The 25,648-nt window shown below is 37.7% G+C and overlaps 4 protein-coding genes across 4 annotated transcripts in view; all 4 read left to right on the top strand.

The window, feature by feature from the left end:
• Window positions 1-25,648, top strand: part of LOC142358299 (uncharacterized) — a 140,642-nt gene that overhangs the window by 45,115 nt on the left and 69,879 nt on the right. The window lies entirely within an intron of this gene.
• Window positions 1-25,648, top strand: part of LOC142358407 (palmitoyltransferase ZDHHC20-B-like) — a 111,657-nt gene that overhangs the window by 45,186 nt on the left and 40,823 nt on the right. Inside the window, exons 2-5 of the mRNA XM_075409840.1 lie at window positions 9,319-9,568; window positions 20,230-20,256; window positions 21,313-21,528; window positions 22,167-22,668. Coding sequence (XP_075265955.1) covers window positions 9,415-9,568; window positions 20,230-20,256; window positions 21,313-21,528; window positions 22,167-22,668 — 899 coding nt within the window. The 5' untranslated portion in view covers window positions 9,319-9,414. The remainder of the gene's footprint in view (window positions 1-9,318; window positions 9,569-20,229; window positions 20,257-21,312; window positions 21,529-22,166; window positions 22,669-25,648) is intronic.
• Window positions 7,221-7,844, top strand: LOC142358555 (6-pyruvoyl tetrahydrobiopterin synthase-like; the record flags this gene model as incomplete). Its single annotated transcript, XM_075409952.1, has 2 exons — window positions 7,221-7,361; window positions 7,424-7,844. Coding segments are annotated over 2 exons (429 nt in total), but the record flags the coding sequence as incomplete, so codon positions are not given.
• LOC142358507 (dnaJ homolog subfamily C member 22-like) lies at window positions 14,671-16,582 on the top strand. Its single transcript, XM_075409928.1, has one exon. It carries the CDS (start codon window positions 15,223-15,225, stop codon window positions 16,498-16,500), a length of 1,278 nt encoding a protein of 425 aa, XP_075266043.1. The 5' UTR covers window positions 14,671-15,222; the 3' UTR covers window positions 16,501-16,582.

Genomic DNA, 25,648 nt, shown 5'->3' with positions numbered 1-25,648 from the left:
AGTCACAAAAATTACAGAGGAGTACAAAAAGCCGCGGTTTCTGCCATCCAGCCGAATGAAGACACCCATCTAGCTTTTTCAATTAATGATTTAGTGCTACGATTGCAGACTGATCAATCTAACAGTCAAGATAATCAAAAGTTTTCATCGCAAGGAGCGAGGCCAAAAAAGCTTCTGCGCGGAAGTATGAGAAACTGGAGTTGAAAATAGAAACTATAATAGCTATAACAGAAGCAGCTCTAATAATAAAGTAAACAACTACGACAGTAGAGCGCAATCGCCAACACCAGGAGACGAGAACAGAAGCCGAGATTGCTTGTACGAGAGTCGTGCCGAGCAGTCAAAGACAGCGGTGAGTTTTGAGAGAGAGAGAAATGTCGTCGCTGCGGCCAGCGAAACTATGCATCTAAAGGATGCAAGAATTGTTTTGAAAGTGGGAGTCTAAGTCGTTTCAAACAAAAAAACCCGTATTTGGACGAGAACTAGCTGAAGATGGCAGGGCTTCATTTTCATTTAGCTACCAAAAAAAATTTGTGTTGCAGAAACTGCCCAGTGGAGGCCTTGTTTGGCAAAATGGTGATAACTGGCAAACTGATAATGGCCTTAATGGATTTTGGAAGAAGTGTTAATCATTTAAGCGCCACACTCTACCAGCAACTGTGAGAACCGAGCCAGATTATAGTGTGCAACAAAAATATAATAGCTGCCAACATTGGAAAAATGCCTGTAAATGGGTGAACAGCTATTCAAGTCCAACTTCAAATATTACACCTGAGGTAACAGGTGAGTTTCTAGTGACCAAAATTGAAATAAGCCCTTAATTATTGGGCCTGGAATTCTTATATAATTTTGACTGTACTTTGAACCCCAGAAAATAATACGCTGGAAAACATTGTAAAAGTTTCAAGAGTACCGCAAAATAGCTTTGACATTAATACAAATCATAGAGATGAATTCGATTTTGAGAAGCATGTGGATGCCCCAGTTTTTAATATTTAAATGATACGGATCCGTATGCATTAACTACGGATGCTTTGGTGACAGGCAATGGAGCAATTTCTAACCAAAAACAAGGAACTGAGGATAGAAATATTGCATATAAAAAAAAGAATAATACGCGGAAAACATTGTAAAAGTTTCAAGAGTACAGCAAAATAGCCTTGACAAAAATACAAAACATAGAGATGAGTTTGATTTTGAGAAGCATGTGAACGCAAATTCAATGAGTTTGCCTTGTAAGGAAATGACAAAAATGACGTCTCTTTGCACAATATATGAAGTATTATTTTCGCGAAATTCGAATGATATGAGATTTTGCGACCGAATTTATCATAAAATAAATTTAAAAAGGATGCTGTGCCATTCAGACGTAAATATGGCAACCTGAGCTTTGAAAAAAAGAAAAGCCATGAAAAAAATGTTGAACACTTGGAACGAGACAACTTAATTGAACCAACACATTCCGATTGAGAAGCACTATCATTACTTGTAGCAAAAAGGATGGAACCTACTGCTTGGTTATAGACTATCATGATCTGAACAAAGAAATAGAAAAGATATGCTGGCCTTTACCAAAAACTAATGAGGTTATTGATTAACTGGAAGGAAACATGTTTTTTTTCGAACATATATCTCTTGTCTGGGCACCTCCAGAGGGTACTCGAGGAAGAAAGTCAGAATTTAACAGTTTTTAAAACGCCTCTGGTCCTCTCTAAGTAAAAAAAGACTTCCTATGGGATAGGTGTCTGCCCCAGGACCTTTTCAAAAATTAATGGAGTTAGTTTTTTCTGGCCTTTTTTACAAAATGACTCTATTGTATCTAGATGACGTTAGGGTCTTCGAAAGAAATTTTGACGAACATTTGAAACGATTAGAACTAGTTTTCCAAGGTTTAGCGGAAAATGGAATAAAGATTAAGTCAAAATGCAGATTATTCTAAATTTTTGTCAGCTTCCTGGGGCACGTGATATCAAAAAAAATGGAGTCGAGTTCGACTCAGAGAAGGTAAGAGCGGTAAACAGATTGAAAGAAACATCCTCCCTGAAAGACGTCAGGTCCTTTTTAGGCCTTGTGGGCTATTTTCAAAAAATTATTCCGGGTGTCCGAAAAACAGGAGAACTTTATAACAGGATACCGAATTAGTCAAAAAATTTTGAATGGAGTCCAGAGTTCAAAAGTGCGGTAACCGACATAAAGAAGCAGCTTCTGGATGCCCCAGTTCTAGAATATCAAGTGATAAGGTTCCGTTTGCATTAACTACGGATGCTTTGCTGACAGGCAATGGTGCAATTCTTAACCAAAAACAAGGAACTGAGGATGGAGTTATTGCATATACAAGCAAAACGCTGAGTAAAATTAAGCGAATTATTTAGCAACTAAGTGGGAATTGTTCGCAATCGTTCATTTTACGCAACATTTTAAAGTTTTTTTTTCTTGGTCAACACTTATAACGGACCACTGGGCTCTTGTCCGGATCTATGGTTTTCAAGAACCAGACGGATGCATGATGGATAGAAAAACATGGACAATTTAATTTTGAAATTAGGCATAGAGCGGGCAAACAAATCCCACACGCTGACTGTGGGTTGCGCATAAACACAGAATATGATGAACAAAGAGCTTTTGTTAGCCCTATTGCGATGGCCGCAGAGCAAAACAATGCCAATTATGGTAGTCGAGTTTAGCAGTTGGACAAATTGCAGAGAGTAGAAATGCGAGATTCGCTGCAAAATGGCATAGTACTCAAAAACCTGTACTCCTGGGTTCTAAACAAAAAACACCGGAACCACGGCAAATGAAAAATGGAGCATTCAAAAAATTATGGAATTGCTGCGTTCAGTATACAAATGTTTGTCTCATAGAAAGAGTTTTATATAGTAAACACCAAACAGGACCTAACTTTGAGACTGTTTACCAAATGCTTGTACCATTGCAGAGATTGTCCAACGCGCATGACTCTCCTAGCGCGGGTCACTTTGCGATTGAGAAAACATTCTAAAAGGGCTGGTGAAACGTTTTTTAACCGTGCATGAGAGGGTACGTAAAAAATTGGATAGAAATCTGTGACGTGGGCCTAAAAAGGAGAGACAATAGCCATAAAACTCAGCATTCACACACAAAATGGAAACCTAGTTATTCATTTTGGCAATGATTTTGCAAAGATTTTGGCAATGACATTGGCTTGATATCATGTCTTCTTTCTGAGTCTCAATAAAACAATTACAATTTGTTTATTGGCGATCAATTTAGTTAGTGGTACAAAGCCGCAGCTTTACCCATTCAAGAGACAAAAACTGTGTCAAGAGCGTTTTTTGAAATCTGGATAGTGAGATTTGGCTGTCCTGTTTACCTAAAGAGTGACCTAGGCCCGAACTTTATGTCAAATTTATTTCGTAGTTTTTGCAGTGAAATAGGAATTTAGAGGAAATCAACAACTTCCTACTACCCACAAGGGAACGCGATGAATCAAAGCACAAATCGAACAATCAAGAACGTCTCTCCCAATACATAGTCCAATACCAACATGAGTGGATCAAATTTCTACCCTTCTCGATGATGACCTATCGAACATCAGTCCATAGTGTAAAAAATACAACCCAGCGTAGGTGTTACTGGGTTTTCCGTTCTCGCTACTTTTAGACTGAATCTATAGCACAACATAGACCGCAATAGATGCAACACCAAGTGACTATGTTTTCACAATGAAACGGAAACCACAAGAAACGCATCAGTTGATGCGACAATTCATAGATGTAGATTAAGAACAACAGAAGACCTTTTAAGATCGCAGTAGGTATGGACCAAGCTATAAAGTTGGAGCAGAAGTGTTACTTTTGACCCAACGTTAAATAAGGATAAACAAGAAAATTTAGAAAATTTACTTTTTTCCACAGACGACCATACATCATTAGTTGAAATTATAAACCATATGAATTTCAAGGTAGAAAATAAAAATACGCGAAAGGCTATTATGGCCCATTATGATCGAATGAAAAAGCATAAAACACGCAAAAAACCATTAACGCCTTAGCCTCGGGTCAAACGAAAAACAGTTGAGGAAAAGAAGAATATCGAAAAAGTATTTGAAAAGCTCAATCGATGATGATACAATTGAAACAGATTTATTAGAACGTTGAAATCCAAAGACTGAAAATTCTTACAATGATTGAAACGTCAAAAAACATTGTTGGTCCATCAGAAACGCTCCTCAAGCAATGAACTCAAGTTGAAAGAACAGGATCTGTTTTATTTGTTCATAAATGTTTGAAGTTGGGAGCAACAATAACTAAACTTCGTTTTTGCAGGGAAGAACAAAATTTGTATCATATTTACACAACCGCTGCATGCAACCCGCTGTAATCAAACGTTGTCAAACTAGAAGACGACAGTTTTCAACAATACGAAGAATTGCTGAAGAAGTTCAATCGTGAGATATATCAGTGGTCGGTGAATAGTAACTTAAATGTAAGTGACGAAAACTTGCATCGAAGCTCTGTCTCCACATCTGGCTTAAAACAGAGTCAACTTGACTGATTAATTCGCCGTTATAGTAGAGAAATTATCAGTCAGGAAGCATTCACAGATTCGGATGAAAAATACAGTCATAAAAATTTTATTCACTAGAACGGAGGGAAAATTTTTCTGGCAATTGAAATAACCATTTTATGGAACTGAAAACCAAAAGCTTATAAATTTGGTTAAAAGCGAAGGACATTGCTGTGTCAGCATTAACAGTCCACTTTAATTTTCAAATTGTAAAAAATTTTCATTAATTGTTCTTCTATTTAGGATTAGTTATTAATGGAGCGTCTTAGCAACAACTGTTGCGGAATCTTGACTCCGTAATGGGAAAACGTATGTATAATCATTTACTCAAATTAATGAATGAACGCCGGGAACAAAAGAAAATGATTGAAGAAAAAGAGTCCTTAAAAGAGTCAGTGTTTTAAAAAAAATAAAAGAAGGAAAGAGAAAAGAAGTTGCCCTTAATTCAAGATCAAAAAGGAGAGAATGTCTCGAGTTCGAGACCAAAAAAAGTTGTCTTGAGTTCAAGATCAAAAAATGGAAAAAAACACAATTTCTCGAGTTCTAGACCAAAGAAGAACAATAGAACCAAAAAAGTTTTGTTTTGAGCTCAAGACCAAGACCAAAAAACGGTAACGTCTCAAGTTTGAGAGCAAAACAATAAACAGAAGAGAAAAAAGACAAGAAAACAACTCGAGTTAGAGAAGAAAAAACAGAAAAGTTTTCTTGAATTCAAGTCCAAAAACAGGAAAGATCTTAAGTTCACGATTGAAATTATTGAGAAACTTAAGAAGCAAAACGGGCTTTTAATCAATATAGCGTCCAACGCAATCCCCTAGATTGTTCAATATGTGTTTTACATGCCAAAAATGTGGAAAGTTATTTCCGAAACTTCACCGGGTGTGTACCGACTGGAATCATGTCTGTCGCGGACTCGGAAAATGAAAACGCTATAATTTCTGGCAATCGCCAATATTCGGTCGCGTGCTATGCAGACTGAAGTGGAACTGCAAAACCAATGCTCGAAATTAGAGAAAATGAAGAGTACTAACTCCTCACTTCAAAAAGACCTCGTCAAGCTTTGACACGAACTGGATAACCTTTGCAACAAGACCACAGAAGCGACAAAAGAAGTATTGGGGAAATGGAGCGCCAAGTGTGAGTCGTAACGAGAAAATTTAAAGGCAGCATCAGCCAGAAATGCTCATCAGGAGCAATCCATTGAGGTATTGAAGCAAGAGTTGGCCAATTTCAAAGGCAATGCTGCTAAAAAAGGCGAACCATCGAAAAAACGGACAAAATGAATGAGCCATTGCGGTCAGAGCTTGAGCAGCTGGTACACTACAACCAGTATTTGGCCAACGAATGCCGGAAAAGATTCTGCCTTTGATCGACAAAAGTTTTCTCCTAGAATTGAAAATGCCAAAACAAAGGCCACCGAGAAAGGTTTATTCGAGATTCGGAAGAAAAACATTCTGAACCGGGCTGCTTCGCTAAATGAGATTTTGTCGACAAAAAGTTCTGATTCAAAAGATCAGATCAAGAAAAATTACCACAAAACGCACACTGATGCTGATGGAGGCAAAGAGTTCTTCAAGCCAATCAACCAGGCATATCAAATTCTGACTTATGATGCGGCACGAAAAGCGTACAACATGTTCGGACTTGACGAGGCAGAAAAAGAAAAAGTTATGAACGACGAAAACTCATAATTAAACTTTCGGGTCTTTCCCATTATAGCGCCCCCAGCTTAGTGGTCAGATAACCTATAGCCCCCCCATCATAGTAAATATGCCATAATGGGGGGCTATATTTTCATGGGGGGCTATAATGGGAAAAGCCCAGAATTTCCATATGAAACTACAAACTTTTCGTGTAACCTTCATATAACAAGATCTGTGAGTGAAAATATTGTTTGACTTTGAGTGAATGGTACACTCTATTATTGTTAAGAGACGGGTAGTATGTGTCACACGTATATAAAAAATATACTAAAAACCTTGGGTTTCAAGGTTAAAGATTTAGTTTAAAACTTGATTTTCAACAGGATTTATGGCTGACACTAGGTTGATAGGTGTCAGAAAAGAAAATAGGCCTTTGATTGGACAAAGCTGGGGCTTCGAGCCAAATCAACGGTACTGACATATCTTTGTTGACTTGGTTAATTTACCACGATGATAGAACTGATATTGGGTACCAACCAATGCGAAGATTTTCATTCATTGAACACCAAACCTACCTCAGAGAGCTAACCTCAACCGTGACACAGAATAGAGAAAAAATCTATTCGTTAACCTCAAAAAGGTCAGAACCGAAAGAGCCCGACACGAGTTCTTTTTACCGATTGAGCCGGATTGTCAATATCATCGGAAATGACGTGGATTTCTTAATTTGGATTGTTGTAAAAACCCGAATTGTAAAGTCACCTGTGCCGAGATCAGTGGTCAAGATTCTAATCCAACAACAGGGAGAAATCCCCTCAGGACAACCTGAAAATCCCCAACAACAACTAACTCTGAATTTATTTAAACCAACTTTTCATAGTGATCTATAATAATTTAACTTAACATTGCATTTTAAACAAGTACCGCGCTCAATTAGCCAACGACAGAGCATTGCGCACGGGCGGCGCCTATGATAGCACGGGGTTATAATTTGGTGGGTAAAAACCCCTTTTCTACGTTACAGATTTATAAATGGCGCCTGTAGTCTCATTTACCAGACAAGATTGTTTTTCGTCCGCTCATCGTTTGAATTCAGTGCATTTGTCAAAGGATGAAAACAAAGCGTTTTACGGCAAATGCAATCATGCTAATTTTCATGGACACAATTATAAGGTTGCTTTTTTTTGCTTTGATTTGTTAATTGAAGAACGATAACAATACAATATTGTGCGCAGGTTGAAGTTACTTTAAAGTCGACTGTGGAATCAAAGACTGGGATGGTGATGAATTTGGAAGACTTAAAACGATATATAAAAGATGCAGTTTTTGAGAACCTCGACCACAAAAACGTTGACCTAGACGTGGAATATTTCAAAGATCGACCAAGTACTGTGGAAAACATGGTTGTGTACATTTGGAAGCAATTGAAATCACGAATGCAGGAAGATGGAACTGATCGTATGCTGCATAAGGTGAAGCTTTGGGAGACTGACAAGAACTATGCCACATATAAGGGGGAATAATTAATTGCTCTCAAACGAAGTTTGTAGCAATTATATTAGTCCTGTCTTTTTTTCGCTTGACCGATTTTTCGTCTGACGCTTTTGACTTTTCGTCCTCAAAAACGGCATAAACAGGTAGCGCCCAGCGGGCATTAAGTGCTCCTAGAGCCTTTCAGCTCTGTTTCAGCTCAAACAGTTTTGGAGTCTTATACTTATGGTGTGAAGGGCGGTTCTTAGAGGTTAAAGACACCCCCGTTGTTTACCCCCCCCCCCCACTATTGTCCCCCACCGCGCTGTTGCCCCCTTCACCCCACTGTTGCCCACCCCCTCCCTCCCCCATCAGCCCCGCTCCCGCTGTCCACCCCACCCACCCCCCCCCCCCCGTGGCTACGTTCGAACAACTGATCGCTAAAAACACGCAATTTTATACTAATTTTCACAATTTTTTCAAGCTTTTTGAAAATTTTCAAGCTTTTTGAAAAATCAAGCTTTTTGTAAATGTCAATTTTGGTGGCATGGTTTCAACATTTTAAAATGACGATTTTTTTGACAAAACGTGCAAATTTTTTCAATTTTTGACATTTATTTTTCATTATCCGCGTCTTCGCAGACGCAGGGGCCAGAAAACGTCTTTCAGTTTTTGATATAAAGTTACTGAAAATATTTTATTTTTCGTGGGATAGCTATCATTTTTTTTAATATGACAGATTTTAGCGATTTTTTTTCAAGTTTTTTTTTTAAATCTTTTTGAATTTTTTATCATTTTTTCCTGCACCAGGGTCCTAGGGACCTCGTCCAAAGCTTGATGATAAGCTATTGCGTAGTTTCTAGAGTTAATGGATAGGTTGTCATTATTTCAATGACTCCAGCTTTAGCAATTTTTTGATAAAATTTAGTTTTTTCAATATTTCGGAAAGTTTTTATCATTTTCCAAGTTTATGGATCTCGATGACCCAGTGAAACTATTTAAAGATTAAAATAGGGATACTGGATAGTCTCTTGAGGCAATGGAATGTTTGTGAATGTTGAATTTGAGCAGGATTTTGTTAAATTTTGCGATTGTTTTCAAATTTTTTGAATATTTTTGTCCTTTTCTGAGTTTAGCGATCATTACTGGCCAACGAAGCTTTTCAAGTCTTTCAGATGGATTACCTGGCATAACTTCAGAGACAAAAAATAGTTTTGAACATTTTTCACTGCAACATCTGGAAGCTTTTTAAAAATTATGCAATATTTTGCAAATTTTTATAATATTAGTTTTGTAATTGATTTTTTTTACTAAGAAGGCTAGGAAACTAAAAGTTTTTGAGTCAAATCAAGCTAAAACTGACCTCACTAAACCGTGGCTAGCTGCTGATGAAGTCAACCGCTCGCTGGTCGTTTGAGAGCAATTCGCCCGACGTTAGTCGGTTATTATTTAATAGTTTAGTTTTTAATTTATTGGAGATCTATTCTGTTTCTCCCTAGTTATTATTTAATAGTTTAGTTTTTAATTTATTGAACAGATTAGATCCTTTATTTGTACTGCTTGCAAATTTTTTGTTATTTATATATTGATAAAGTGTAACAAGGACGCCTTTTAAAATCAAAATTCAAGCGGATTATTTGTTAGTAGTGATAATTTTCAGATTAAATGATATTCGAACAATCACTGCTTGAAAGCCAATGAAGAGTCCAGGGTTTTCAACAAGGCGCCTATCTTAATTAAACCACCATTAAAAACTATGCAGGGAGAGAAGAAAGGGCGCAGCACGTGCATGACATGGCTCTGGTGTTGTGTTCTGTGTGTAGCTGATGCCTTTAGATGGATCCCCGTTATTTTCATCTCATCGGTTGTCCTCTGGTCATACTACGCTTACACAATCGAATTGTGCTTTTGTAAGATCATTTTCTTTTCTATTAAATTTTTTCTGAAAACTGTTTTTTTCAAGATTAACTTAGAAATGGCGGAATATATATGCGAGAGCGGCTGTTTTCTCCAAAAATCGAAAATTCTCTACCCACCCCAAGAGCAACAAAACTGGTATCATTAACGTTCTTAAAGGGATTTCAACGACATTTTCAAGCAGTTCACGTTTAAAATATTGTTTTTTGAGCTGAATAATAAAAATAATAATAATTTGAATTTACAACAACATGTTGAGGGGACTCTCGTCCCGAACTAAAAGTTAATGAGTTTTTCAGCCAATACATTTTTGGCATCTGCAAGCAATTCTCCATGAACAAAGGTTGTTTTCGCTGAAGTTTTCAGTGAAGTATTGCCAGAACATTCGAAGTAACGATGGTTTCAGCCCAATAGGACTTGTAATGTCAATAAATGGAAGAAATGATAACAGTCTTGTGCGAGCAAAAAATTCGTTGTGGGATGACTCAAATCGTGGTTTTCTGCAACTCGGAATTTTTATATTTCCTCGTCTGGGTCCTTCCTTCAGAGATATGAAGTCCTCCCAACAGAGATCATATGCTCCATTGCATATCTTAGTCAATGTGAGAACGTCCAGCATTTGAAGTTAAAGTGGAATTGGGAGAACCTCCAGAAAGACTAAGCGCTCTTTGTAGTCAGTGATGGTTGGCAGAATTCATTTCGTCGCGCGACGCTGAACTAGTTCTCACTTCCTCATGTCGTCTCTTGAAGCGTACCACCAGGGCGATGCGTAGCTGATGACAGCGACGACTGTGCTTTTTTACAGGTTGAGCTTCGCAATAACTTTCTGCTTGGTGGAGACGTTCCTCTTAAGCAGATTGAGGGATCCGTATTCCTTGCCAAGCCTTCTGGATATGTGTTACAACAATGACCGTTTTGCTGTAACTATGAGGCCCAAGTCCCGGTGACTATTCACCGCGCCGATTGACTCGTTGCAGAGCTTGTATTTGGGTTGCAGCTCCGAGAATATCACTATCTTGGTTATACTTGGGTAAAACTCCATTTTGTTGGCTAGTGACCAATTCTCCAGGTTCGCCAGGGATCGTTGAAGGGAAACCCCGCTGGCTAAGAGCTTGTTGTCGTCTGCCATAAGGAACACACGAACAAATCATTGATAGCTTGGTAAGATCGTATATGTACACCAAGAAGGAGAGCTGTCCTAATCTAGAGCTTTAGGGTACACCACTGGTCACTTTTCTTTTCTCATGACTTGGCGTCGTCGATTTGAACAAATTGTCTTCGATCGTATAAGTAGCTTTCAATTATTTTGAGCAATCGACCACTGACTCCTAGAGCTTGAAGTTTTGCTGCTAGGTTGGAGTGATCCACTTTGTCGAAGCTGGAGTACGGATGCTCTACCTCCTCGAAATCCGAACTGACACTCGGAGTTGTCGGGTTCAACGATTTCGAGTAGTTTGTCGTAAATGCATTTCTCGAAAAGTTTGCTGATTCAAGATAACAAAGCAATTGGGTGGTAGTTAGCGACCATGTCCTTGGCTCCTTCCTTGTGCAGTGGGTTAATGCATTAAGGGAATTTGCCGGTCTCTTTTGCTTTTCTGAAGATGAAGGACAGCGGCTTGGCTAACCCTTCCGTGCAACCGCGCAGGAAACATGGGGGATGCCGTCAAGACCTGTTGCCTTAGTGATGTCGAGCTCTCTTAGTATTACGCATACTTTCTCAGTTCTTGTGTCAAAGTCACACACTAGTGAATGTTGGAGTTTCTCAGTTTCACAAGTGCCTCTTGGGTTGTACACTGAGATGAAGTACTCATTGAACATCTTGGCCTTTTTCAGCGCTGTTCTGGTTTTTTGGTCTGCTACTTTCATTACAGGCGGTAGAATAGGTGCCCCTTTGACTCGCTTTAGATGTTTGAAGATTTTCTCTGTTGAACGTCCGGCAAAAAGATTGTCCTGATATTCAGCTAGATCCTCCTGAGACATGCGCTCAACATCAGCTTTTAGCTGCGCGAGTTTGTATTTCTGCCCTTCTGTTATTACGCCTTTCTCAGCTCGGGTTTCTGCGGCTTTGAGCCTTCTGATGACGTTGGAAGTGGTTGGAGTAGTCCAGTGAGGCATTGATGACCGATATGCAGTTTTTCTAGGGACAAAGTTTTCGAGTTTGGGTTCTAGCCATTCGCGCCAATGTTGAACCATCAGCGCAGGGTTTTTCCGACAGTATAGAATGAATGGATCTTCTGTCAGTGCTTTCAGGATACCCTCTTTGTCCGTCTTCTTGAATTTAGAGGCTTCTAGGTGTCCTTCTGTGTGAGCCATTGGACATCATGGCGTGGATAAAGAGCGGTTCCTGATCTGACATTGGCTGTCATCCAGGATTGGTGACGGATATGTGCTGACTGATACGATAATTCATGGGCTATTTGATAAGCATACGTCAAGAATGCGTTAGTTTCTGGTTTGAGTGAGATTGCAATCTAGACAGATATCAACACACTCTTGCTCGTATGCGCTGATGCTCAACGTTTCGTACCAGTTGACTGTTGATAAGTTAATGTCCCCAGCAAGGATAATGGGAACACTAGAAGAAAGTGTGCTAAGAAGAGAACGAAAGAGGATGGAGGACCAGAGGTAATTTGAGTTGCGTGCAGGATTATAGACACAAAGAATAATAAGAGGTTTCACAGGTGGTGTGAACCGCAGCGAAACAGCAGCCGCTGACGTTCTTGTTCTCAGGGAATGTAATTTCGAAGTAAATTGAAAAGCGAATTCCAATGAGGACTCCTCCATGTTGTCCACGATCTCTTTCACTTTTAACGAAGTGATAATCAGGTAAGAAAAGCTCCCCGTCTTTAAAACTACTGTCAAACCAGGTTTCGCATAAATAAAGAATGTCAAATGTGTTCAGTGAAATAAAATTTGCAAGGTACTCTTCTTCGGGTGTTCATGAGTCTTCTCACATAGTAGCTAAGAATTTGACGTTTTTTCTCTAGGCAGACATCTGGAGTCTCTCCAGAGCTCAGGTCCTTCACTTCGACTCCGTCAACAAATAGTTCTAGATTGACTATCTTGATTATGCTCGATTTGTTAGCGTACTCTGGCTTCGTCATGAATTCTCATCGTTTTTTGAGGATGCGTCTCTGGAGATACTGATCTTTTGCATTCAGGCCCGGGAAAAGAAACACTCTCCATGCCTCAAAACTCTTCAAAGTTTTGGACTTCGCGAGAATTTTTTGTAAATTCCAGATGTTTTTGAGGGTAACCAACATTGTTCGTGATCGCGTGCGGTTCGGGTCGTGCTTTCCAAGTCGGCGAATGTTCTCAATTTTTGCGATTTATTCCGGAACTTCCAGTACAGCTTCGATGTTATCGGATTTTTGTTCGATCGCAGGTTTATTAGGCCCATCTTTGTTTGCTTCTGGAATGCCGTCGATTCTTAGTTGATTCTTGGTTGCTTCTGGAATGCCGTCGAATCATTGTATTCATTTTCAAAAATTTTTATTAAACTTTTCGATAATTTGTTGAAAACTTTGAATTTTGAGTCTTTATCTTACTAGCATAAATTGCTCATCGGAAGGTTTCTGCCCTTGAAGAAACGAATAGTTCTGTCACAATTCTTTAAAAATATACATTTTTTAGTTTTTGCTTCGAATAAAATGGAACAGTGTTACAATAAGTAGATGTTGAAGAAATCAGGATTTGTTAAAGCGCCATTTGCTAATGTGTGCTAAAGACACTAGTGTTGATAATCTGAAGTTTTATTCTATCTTTTTTGGCAATTCTCTCCATTTTTATTTGTTCCTGACTGCTTAACCAAAATCAATGTATCTCAATTTTTTTTCAGCGTATTTTTTCCAGATTGCACGTTTTGGTGTTAAAAATCAGTGGTAAATCAATGCCTGTTGTTTGGTAACATTTTTCAGTTCGATTTCAGGAATCTTTTTGCAGCAATTATTTTACTCCTGTGGTCTTTTTATGCAATTTTTGGCTTGTTTGATTTTTCGTCCTCAAAAACGGGATAAACATGTAGCGCCTGGAGGTCATTAAGGGCTCTTAGAGCCTCTCTTCTTTCTATACCCAAGGTATGCAATTAAAGCAAGCCTCACTAAACCGTACAAAGCGCCAGTCGTTTGAGAGCAATTCGCCCGAAGTTAGCCGGTTATGTTTCAATCATTTAGTCTAAATTTTTTGCGTGGTGTTGCGTTTGAGACCAACCACATGTCCGTTCAAAGTGGTTTAGATGTATTGCATTCACTTTCAACCTTTGATTGTTGCCTTTGATTGTTGTGGACCCTTATAATTTGCGGCAATAACTGTTATTTTTTTAGAAATTTCTCCTTTTTATCTTGTCCAAAAACTTGTGCCAAACCAAAGTTTTCTTGTTTTCATGGTTTAGATTTTGCCAACTATAAGGGTCAGAATTAACAGCTCTCGATTGCATCAAATCTGAGTAATTTGACTTGTTATTTGTTTCTGGATTTGGAAACTATATTCTATGCTATGCTCTATATCAAGTGAGTCATCTGAGAACCTGACCAGCAATATCAGAAGAGCCCCCTAATATCTGAAGAAATGGAAAGTTAAAGTACATGACTGGGATTTCCGTTTTCCCAGTGTAGTACCCACTGTCACTTTGTTGGACATAGAACTTTAGCCCCCTTACGGTAACAACACCAGATCTGGGCCTTATAATAGGAAAGACTCCCGATTACTTTGAGCTAATTGTATTTAAGGTCGCTGACTGTGTAAAAATTTCGGAGGAGTTGCACTTTTTAGGGTTTTACTTCTTTTCACCCCTATTCATTAACCCCCTATCATTTAACCCCGATTTATTCACCCCTATATCATTTCACCCTTGTATCATTTCATCCCGCCAATTAGCAGTCGACATTAGAGGCATGTTTTCTCATAATTAAGTGGATAAATTAATCCCACGTTCGGTTGTGATAGTTTCATGTCAAGTCCCACGGGCCGCTGAGGCATGGCCATGGCCGCCCGCAAGGCATGGCCAAATGATTATATTGCTAATTTAATAATCCTTGTTTTATAGAAAGATTAAAATCGGGGTTAAATGATTCAGGGGTGAAATGATAGAGGGGTGAAATGATAGAGGGGTCAATAAATCGGGGTTAAATGACAGGGGGTTAAATGAATAGGCGTGAAAAAGCGGGACACCCTTTTTAGACCTAGCCTTTTAAAATTGAGAGACAAGACTGCATAAAAATGTGGCAGCCGAATTGCAATTGTGTTACGATCTAGGTTAATATAACTATAGATGACACAACTTGTGTTCTGTTGCGAAATGCCAGAAATGTTACAAATTTTTACAGTTAATAGCGAAAAATCGAAATATAGTTGTTTTTAAAACAATAAATGCACGCATGCAAGATGGGGGAATTCGGATGGCGAACAATGATAATAAAAAATTAAAACGAGCATGCACGTTAAGTTCCAAACCGCAGCGTGGGTGAATCACTTCCAGGTGGACAGAAAACACCTGCTTTTTATGCATCTTCAATTTTGTGATATATAGCCTTACAGAAAACGTGCACTGCAGTTATCTTTATGACGATTTGTGCCGTTCTTTCTCACTGAATCTTAGTTATATCATTCTATACGTTTATCCTCTGTTTTAATAATTTTTAATTATTTAATGCGATTGAAATCTTTCACCAAAATGGCTAATGACAACGAACAGACTAGAAACGATGTGAACAAACCGGAAGAGAAATTCGAATCAGGTTTAGTTGAAAAAGGCGCGACTGTCAAACGGAAAAATAAGAAACTGTTCATTGCTTACTTATATTGGCTTCTGGGAGGAATCGCCGGGCTTCACCACTTTTACCTGGGCAGAATCAATCAAGGTTTTGCCTACTGGACTACAGGGGGCGGGTTTGTAGTTGCCTTCATCAGGGATTTGTGGAAAATCCCATCTTACGTCAAGCAGGCAAATTTAGACCCGAAGTTTGTCAAAAGTTTTATTCTGGAAAGAAAGCAATATAGGCAGCCAGAGTTTAGAGGAACAAGATTTCTTGGAATGTTATCATGCGCCATGTTTTATGGGTACTTGGCGCAATTTGCGATCCCGGAAAACTGTTTTGGTCTGAACATGAACGAGCACAGATATGTCTGGATCCTCGTAGTTCCGTGTTCTGTGGCATTTGGAAATTATCTAGTTGGTAATATTGGCTATGAGACCGTCTCCTTGTACTGGGCTTCGTTAGGAGGATTCGCACCGTCCTTGTTTTTACCCTTAAACCCAGATATGACTAGTTATTGTGCCCTGTTTTCGACTGTTCTGAGTTACTGGAAACGGTCTTTTAGAAAGACAGTAATTCCGAAGGATGCATCATTATTGAAATTAATTGCTGTGATTTTTGGTATATTACTGTACTCGGCGTTATGGGGATCAATGCTGTACTACAATGTCAGTGTTGTGACAAAAGAAGGGGAACGGTTGTATTTGCGGGACATAGTTGCTGAGTATTTTGATCGGGAACCCCTTTCACCCAAGCAGCGACAACAGTTCAGTTACTGGCAAGTGTTCCAGGAGATGAAAGCGGACTTGTATAAGTTCTTAAGCGAAATGCGGACTCAAGTGAACGGATTCAGGGTCATGGAAGATACCCAGTCGTACATGATTTTGGGGCTAGAGTGGGGAGCGACTGATGAACAGATTACGGCACGGTATCGTGAATTGGCGAAGAAGTACCACCCCGACAAACACGGGGGCGAGAAAGATCAAGATAAGATCGCTGAATTCAATTCGAGAATGGTGGATATTACAAGAGCGTACGAAGCCTTGACTAAAAAGAGAAAAAGGAAAGTAAAGAAGACAGTCATTAAGCCACAGACAGCGGGCTCTGAGGGGCAGGATGATATGCGAAGAGCAACAGAGACGGAATTTGATATTCTAAAAGACGAACTTTGATCAAAACGTAATTAATGTTTATTACTTTATATTTATCAATAATTTAAGTGATTTTAATGAAATTACCAAATTTGTTCTATCACATTGTACAAACGGTTAAGAGAAAGTTAGAGGTAAGCGTTTATTGGAAGATCATAAAGAAGCCTTGAAGCGCAAAATTGTTTATGATGGGGGGGGGCAATTTCTTGCGCTCTTTACGAATATAATTTCATTATAATTTGCAAACGCAGCACAAATTTCTTCCTGTTTTGATTAGAAATGCATAATTGATGCTTGAATGATTAAAGGTGTTTAGATACTGGATTAACATGGCTTTTCAATGCCCAGCTCTTGATTAAATATCAAAACAAAAGCTAAATCGAATATTGAGTCGAAATTCAACACAATGAAGTTTTAATATTATAACCGTGTAGCGATTGCAGAAGCTATTGTTGATTTTTCATATTGTTTGTCATATTGTTGGTTTTCATATTTTATCGGTGGGACGAAAAATTCTTGCGACAATTTCATCGCGCTTTAAAACTTCCAAGCAGCAGTTTTTTATGCGATATCTGCCGCGCAGTAATCTCATGGAGTTTTTTAGGTCGTCCTGTTTGATCATTTATGAATGGCTGAAAACAGCAACGTTTGATTGTTTCTACAGCTCATCAGCTGAGTTTCATGTGTCGTCATTGTTTTCATTTTTAGCTTTATATCTAAGTTTCTCTGTATAATAACTTGCACTCGTCTCGTTCAATTTTTGAAGTTTTAATACTTCTTGTTTTTGGTAACTCCATTTTTGCCTGATCGTTTTCTCGACCGATCGATTCGACCTCGCTCTCATTCAAAGTGTTTAGTACATCATAGTAGTCTTCAGCCTTGAGTAAATTAATATCAGCATTTTAAGGTACGTCAGTCGCCAGAGCAAGCAACAATTGACCTGTATCTCCCGAGAAGTTTACTCGGTTTTCTTGAGAAATTCGATGCGTTTATTTTCCGCAACATTAAGCAAAACGCATGCGGTGAATAATAAAGCTGCTGTTTCAGCCGTCTTCAATGGTAGCCTTTGGGTATAATTTGATTTTTTTTTTCACTTGATAAATGGCTGATTAAAAAATTGTTTGGTTAATTTTGCTAGCTTCTCGCGGAATTTGCATCCATTTTTAGTGATGGGCGTCTTACCTCTCTGAACATCGACATCAAATTGAAGTGCTTAGTTCATAGTGCTTAATGCTTTTCTTAGGGCGTGTGTAAGCAAGTTCTTCGGAAAACTCTGACATAAAGTGATCTATGTGAGGGCTGAACGTCTCCATAAATTTTGTCCAAATTCATGGAGAAATAAATTTTCACCAAAATAATCTCAAATAAAAGTTAATGGATATTTCAAATCTGCGGCAAATTTTGGATATTCTGTGATTGACCTATCAGCTTAATGAGCGAAAATTTTCAACATAATTTAGAATGGTTAACAATGCAGTGCTGCGTAACTAAATGAAAGGGAAAATTGAGGCTTGAGCGATTTAGGAGTTGAGATCGAATAAAGTAATCGTTTTTCCAATGTTATGTCTTCAATAATTATTAGTCTTTGGTAATAGCTTACGATTCTTGTAATATTAACAGGCAGACTTCAAGAAGCTAACTGCTTTTATGAAAAAACGCTTTTTCACTGTTTTGATTGATTCTGAGGTGACCATCCTATGGTTCTTCAAAAAATTGTGCAATGTTTATCTTTTATAAATAGCCGCAAAGCGATAGCTGGGTCTGTTATTGGCCATCCCTTGGTTTTTTTTACAATTCAAAGAAATTGAATTGTATTAGGGCGCTGACGAAAAGGAGTATTGGAGAAATCTTTTGTAATTTTTGTAGTAAATTTTGGAAGATGAAACCCATGAAAAAATTTGGAGTGGTTTGTTTTGGACAAAATTGTAGAGTGGAGCGAAAAGAGAGTGGTTTTTTTGTTCATATTGCTGATTTTGAGAGAGCGAGACATTGATGTGTGAAACAGTTTTCTCTAAGCGAGCAAAAGTTTTTGATCACCTGCGACTGTTTCAAACAGCTTTTTAACTGTTTTTTTTTTTGGTTAATCGGTTCGAATGGACTATAATGATTTTAGGGTTGTTTTGACCGTGTTTTGGGTGTTTTTAGTAATTAATAAGAGTTTAAAGCAGTTTTAAAGTTTTTCTACTATTTTGCGGATTTCTATGCCATTTTGGCCACTTTTCGTGCTTTGTTTGGTTTTTTGCTTTTTTTTTTCGGGAAATGGAAAGAGTACTATTCTACTATTACCTGAAGGCGTTTTAGCTACCAATTGAGTATAGATTTGTTGGTATGAAGGTGATTTTATTGCCAAGTTTAACAGAAAATGGTGACCTGCAACTTTTTTTAATTTGCAGTTTTTCAATTTTTCAGAATTAGATATTCTTGTGGGCCTCTTGTGCGGAGAGAATTCTTTGATTTGTTTCCGGAATTTTTTCGACTATGTTTTAAAGCTGTTCACACTTCATGACTTTGGAAATCAAGTTGTTGAAGTGATTTTGGTCACACCGAAAAAGGAAGTAGAGCGAAAAAGCGAGTTGTTTTGCGGCGTGATTTTTCTTCGTTCCAATTTGAAAGTATAATTGTGATTTTTTGTTCATATGCGGCAACTTGAATTTGATTATCGCTATTTTTATCCATTTTTTGTTCATTCTATGTCTAATTTTTGGTTTAGTCAAAGAAAATTCTTTGAATTGTGCCAGTACTTGTCCTGCTCTGTTCTTTATTTCGTCGTCAAGTTTTCTGTTACGACCTTATGACTTCACAATCACTTCAAATCTTCTTTTTGTTCATTCGTTCATGCAATTTCGACTGAATTGCGTGCGTCATTTTTTACTCTTAAAGGAGCGTGTTTTTTGGTCATTTGCTTTAATTCAAGATAAGGTCAAGTGAGTGTGTCATTCTAATTGAAGGTTATTTAAGAGAAGCTAATAGAAGCAGTAATAAGTTTTAAGATTCTTTATCATAATATGACATCGCAGCCTTAATCATAAGAAGTTTCATTTTTGGTCTGTTTTTTTGCTATCTTTGTGAGTCTGCAAAGCTATCGTCGCTATTTTCGAGCAATCTGCCAGCTATGTTTTACTTTCATTGTGTAGTTGAATTTGTTGTTTCAACATATTCGTTGTTCAGCAGAGCACTTTTTTGCAACCGTTTTCCTTATCAGTGACCAAAAAATGGCTGCTTGAGTAGTCAGAGCATTATTTTAATAGGTGATCTAAAGCAATTAGAGAACTACCTTTAATGCCTCATTGATTAGTGGCTTCGCCTCCTCTGCAACTCTTCACGGTACAGTAATCAATTGGTACATTCAAAATTAGTTCTTTATGCGATCCATAATTTTCAAATTGTCTCGATTAAGTGAAGATCTTCAACTCAACTCAAGAGTTCGGTTTTTTCTTTAGAGATACTTTTTGGTCTCTTGATTATTTGCCCCTTTTTATGATAGTTATCAATCCTTTTTTGCGGCTTCTATTTATTTGCAACCTTTCAGTCCACGCTCGAAGGCTGTAATGCTTTAATTTTGGCACGAACTTGTGGGTGGGCATATTGTGCCCAGATTGTGGAAACTTCGGTGATAAATTGCAACTCATGAAAGTCTTATCACTACTTCTGAACTTTTAATTTAATGCAATATTAGTTGAAATGTTAACTGAAAAGCTCTCATTTTTCACATGTATCTTTTTTGAGTATTGAATGTGTATTATGTTTCAGATGCCATCGACGACGTGCTGCAAAGAGGTTAGAATCTGTCAAATGTCCAGTGCCACTAAATTTCAAAGCAGTTTTTTAAATGCCAAAGTCGAAAATTTCAAACATCTAAGATTTATACATTGCGAGATGGGGCATTTTTCAAAGCTGAAAATTCTTTGCCAATCTATATTAAATAGAGTGACGCTTTTGCAAAATTTCATTGTTTTAATTTTTATTTATTGGGACTTAGAAGCGCAATTATCAGTGACAAAACAATTTGGAGTTTATATGAGCTCTTTAGGAAAAGAAAGAATTTCTCCTTTATGATAAGATCAGAACAGTTTACAATAATTTCAACAACAAAATAATGGAGAGGACAAATATACGGGGTCAGGTGACCCTCTTGAGATCTGCCCATGAGATGATAAATAAAAATTAGGTTATAACATCAACCAATCGACAAAAGTTAATTGCATTGTGATATTATTTGCAATTACATCAGGAATTTTCACTTGTGTTCCAGCGCAGCAATCGCTTATATATAAACTACTATTAAAGTCCATAGATAAATTTTACGATAAATTTTAAAGGAAATTTGTTTCGACTGTGAAAACGAAGTGGTTTCCCAAGGTTTGCATTTGTTCCTCAAGAAAAGACAGAGGAATCAATGCACAGTTTTGGCAAAAAACCTTGAGCCTTGTTGCTGCTGGAGAAGATAACACTAGCTTCGTATGTGATCTATTTTCGTGGAAATATCCTTTCAGTTGTTGTATTTTAGTGTGTCCTTTTTTATGCAAATTTTCGCTTGACAATTTTGCGCTTTTCTTCTAGAACATTCTTTGACTTCTCAAGTGACTTTTTCACGCTGTCCTTATCATTTTTGAGTGATCTGTAGTGCTCCGAAGTAAAGCTTTTTGCTAATATAAAATCGGTTGCAGCATAGGTAGATTAAGTGACTCGTAGCGCAGTGGTTAGTGCGGGTCGAGGTTTTTTGCACCCATAAAGAAAAATTGATCTATAAAAAACCATGAAATAAATTGCCTCGCCTGTCGTTCAAGAGCTATTCTTCCGACATTTGTTGGTTTATGTTTGTTTGTGTTTCAGTACTCTACCTGGTCTTCTATCACATCTCATTTGTACTGTTTGTGTGGTCATATGCCAGTACAATATTCCAGAATCCTGGCACTCCAGAGAAACGTTTTTTCCTCTCTCTCCAGCTGCTGGAACAACTGACCAGTTGTGAGACTGAGCAGGAGGAGAAGGTGGTGCTGCAAAAGGCTGCTAGCAATTTGCCTGTTATGTGCCGACAGATTAACCTGGGTTAGTTGCATCCAGAACGCAACTGAATAGATTCATTTTTGTTCAGTTTAGTGTTTGGTTTTGAGGTGACTATTAAGACTAATGCTCTCAATGCAGTCTGATGGGTATATTCAAAGTTTTTGACATTCTTATCTCCAATTTTCGTCTAGATTTGAGAGCTGAAGTGGGTTTTTTATTGTTACCTGGATGGGCATAGTAAACAGTATGCATCCGAAAAAATGGAGATCTTGATGATGATCTGGCCTTGTCCTCCCCTACGCCTCCCTCTATCTTAAGCAGGCTACAATCGAAATCCTCTCGCACCGATCATTTGATAGCAACTGGTTTGATGCGAATGAGTCGTTATTTTTTTAAAAAAAAATTAGGCCAAAATTGTTTTCAGCAAAATAAACTTGTTTGCGCTAGTTTAAGTTGGCATTTAGCAGTATAATTCCAGATTTTTTCCCATTTTCATGCCCTGGCTGGATAGCTCCCATTACAGTAAATATAAAATATACTTTAAAAGGCTGTGATTTTGTGGAGAGCTGCAAATGAAAACTACTAATTTTGCAGATGTACTAATATTATTTTCTGCTCTCATAATTGCTTGCAAATTTTATTGGGAAATGTTAAAAGAAATGTGTGCGTGTGATATTTAGACGTGAGGTACTGCAAGCCTTGCACACTTATCAAGCCAGACAGGTGCCATCACTGCTCAATATGCAGAAAGTGTGTTCTGAAGATGGACCATCACTGTCCCTGGGTGAACAACTGCGTCGGATTCTCAAACTACAAATTCTTTATCCTATTTCTATTCTACGCTACAGTCTACTGTTTCTACGTATCGCTCACCGACCTCCCCTTTTTTATAAAATATTGGCAGCTTCATAGCAAAGCTGAAATCTCTCTAAGTCACCGAATGCAAGTTATATTCCTGGGTCTAGTTGCTGCAATGTTTATACTAGGCGTTATGTCTCTTTTATGCTATCATATCTATTTGCTGATGAACAACAAAACTACGATCGAAAGCTTCCGACTTCCAGTTTTTATGCATGCTGTGGACGAGGAGAAAAAGCGTGGCTTCGGCATTGGTTGGAAGAATAACTTTGTGCAAGTATTTGGAACCAAGAAGAGATATTGGCTGCTGCCTGTTTTCACGAGGTATGCTCTTACAGGTTTGGCTTGGGAGATTATTTATTTAAATGTCAATAGACTTGACTATAAAAATATTGCTTCTCACTTTTTGTATGACTTAATGGGATCCTATGCAGGGGACGTCGGGGACTAATGGCGGCTATTATCCGGCATTTTTAAAAACTATGTTTGGAATGATTTTTTTATTAGCCGCACTCATTTCCTCAGCAGGCTATTATTGCGCTCCTAATTTTTGGGACTCCTCGAAGAGGAGTATTGGTGGAGTGTCTTTTTTGATAGGTAATTTTGCCGGAGTGTATTTGAAACAGGAAGTGAAATGCGTGAAAACTATTTTTTAACGTCAAATTGCTGAAGAGCAAAGAAAAGATTCGTTTGCTGTACATATAGCGTTTTGAGAGAGAGAGAGAGAGAGAGAGAGAGAGAGAGAGAGCGAGAGCGAGAGCGAGAAAAGTAGGTGTGAAAAAATTTTCGGAAAGCGTGCGAAATTTTTGATCACGTGCTGCTTTTTCAAAGCGGTTTTTTAGTTTCAACTCCCAACTTTTTCAGTCAGAGGCGTTTCTTTTTTTGTAGCATTTTGAAGTTCTGTGGTTGAGGTTAAGTGTTCCAGAAGTTTTGGGCGTCTTGAATTTTGATGAGTTTTAGTTTTCGGTTGTTTTGTTAAAGAAAATTGCGTAAATTTGTGCTGATTTTCGTCTTATTTTTTTTAAGTTTTTGCCCATTTCTTCTGATTTTTTGCTTCTCTCTGTAGTTTCTCTTGATCAACTTTTTAATCGAAGAGCTATTCTTCAGGTGTTGATACTATGAAGTGACAATTAGAAAGTAGACATTGTAGTTCTCACAGAAATAAATCATACAAAATTTATTTTCTGGCTTTTTTTTATCTTTGTGTTTTTCGCAATTGTTGTACTTTGCCGATTATGGGATGCATTACTGATGTAGCAGAAGAAATTCAATTGACAGCTGTTGTTGAATACCGCTTGTTAAGACACTCGAAGGCCAGACAGAGCCCTTTTCACTGAAATAAATTCTACAAAATTATTTTTTAGTTGTCTGTTCTTTGCATTTTTCGTTGTTTAGTTTTTCTTTGCCAATCATTAGCTGGCTGACCGAAGATGAATTAATTTTTCTCCTAATAATTATTGGGAATTTGCATTTTAGGGTTTTCTAGTGATTATTGTTAGAGGATTTTATAGAGAATATTTTTTGGTTTGGTCCGGTATCTTTCCCTTGCCTCGGGTGTTCTCTTTATAAGCAGATTTTCTTAGATTATTTGCCCATTAGTATCATGTTTTTGCATTGAACTATATCACGATGTGGTTTCTTGAGATAAAGTTTTTCAATGGCAAATTAAATTGGTCTTATCAGATACTCTATCAGTTTTTGCCAAATACTTATGCTATCTTTCCTGTTTTAATATTTAGTATTTTCTTTTCCAATGTTCAGCATAATGGAGGATGTTCATAAGGGCTGTTAGACTTGCTAATTTATTTACTTTGAGTCGTTTCCGGAATTCTTGTGTCTGTTTTTTTTTTCGTCGAATAAAAATTTGTTTCGCTGGACCTCACTTTTCTGCTTTTCGACATTTTGCGTGAAATCGTTTTGACTTCTAGGCTAGCTGCATTGTTTGCACATTCTGCTCAAAGTGATTTCAAAACAACAGTTGTTCAGCATAGCAATCTAAAATGAAGTATCATCCCTGTATCATCCCATTAATAAACATGAGTATGTCTAACAACAAAATGAATAAAAAAATTGTTGGCACTAAAAAGTTTTCTCACTTCAGTTTTTTCCATTTTTTCTGTTCTTTCAATCGCAATCTGGGTTATGGCAATCAATAGTGGCTATTTTCTGGCAATCTGCCGGGTATGTTTTATTAATGCAGAAAAGATTTTTTAAAATCGCGTTTAATTGCCGTCAGTTTTGAAGGTGAATTGTGTATATTTGTGTAAAGATTTTTTTACACTTTGAAAAAATGCTGTCAGTCTGTATCTTCGTATCTGTTTTGATCGCATTGTGGCTATTTTCGGGTAATCTGGCAAAATTTACAATTTTATTCACCTGAACTCAATTGGTGACTGCTTACCTTGAAATTAATTACAGAAGTCCGAATGGGGTTCCATTTTTATTTACTGCTATTTTTTGAACCTTGGTATCTTTTGACAAGTTTTCTGTACTGATATTATCCCCCTGCTCAAGTAGTCTGAGATTTACCCCACAGATAAAATGTCTATCACTTTGTTATAGAGTTTGTCCAGCAAGATTGTCCATGGCTTGAATTTTTGACTTTTGTTTTATTGAACTATTGACTTCTGATTTAGAACGATCACTTCTGTTTCCGAACATCAATTTTTAACGGTAGCTTATATACCAATACATAGCAATTAGGAACTGCTCGCAATAGTCAAGGTCGAAGGGTCATGTTTAGCAGTTTTCTTTCCAAAACTGTCCTTATCCAAACTTCCTATCCAAACTACAAATACCTCCCCTGCGTCAGATCAGCCCCCCATTAATTCCCTCCAAATCACTCCTCACACCAGGTCTCACTTAATCACCTCCCCCACCTACTGCCCCTTCTCACCCAACTACATAAGCCCCAAACCTCTCTTAATCTCCACCGATGTAACCCCGGCCCGACACCAAACCACTGAATTAAAAATTGAGTTGTTTTTTTAGAAAAGAAAAAGTTACTACTATTACCATGCACTTAAATACTATTACCATGCATTTATTTTTTTTGTTTTTTACCACTTTTTAAAAAAATATTTCTTATGAAGGTGAGATAAGTTTAGAGATTGTGTTGCACAATTCTTCGAGTCGTCCCCGGTATTCGACTAGCTATGTTTTTCAATTCGTTTAACTTTTCGATCACGTTTTTCGTTTTACGTAAGTCACGACTCTCACGTTTCACTTCTAACTTACCTCACCTTTTTCAACTGAATGGATGAATGGACTGTAGAGTTCTCGGTGAATTTTCTCGAAAATATTT

Source organism: Convolutriloba macropyga, chromosome 1 (genome assembly GCF_964194025.1).
Source record: "Convolutriloba macropyga chromosome 1, txConMacr16.3, whole genome shotgun sequence".
NCBI lineage: Eukaryota > Metazoa > Xenacoelomorpha > Acoela > Convolutidae > Convolutriloba > Convolutriloba macropyga.
The sequence above is the reverse complement of the archived record's forward strand: the minus strand, read 5'-3'. Positions and strand labels throughout refer to the sequence as shown.

Excerpts from the sequence above, each read along its gene's own strand:
- LOC142358507 (XM_075409928.1), top strand. The coding sequence starts at position 15,223 with ATGCGATTGAAATCTTTCACCAAAATGGCTAATGACAACGAACAGACT.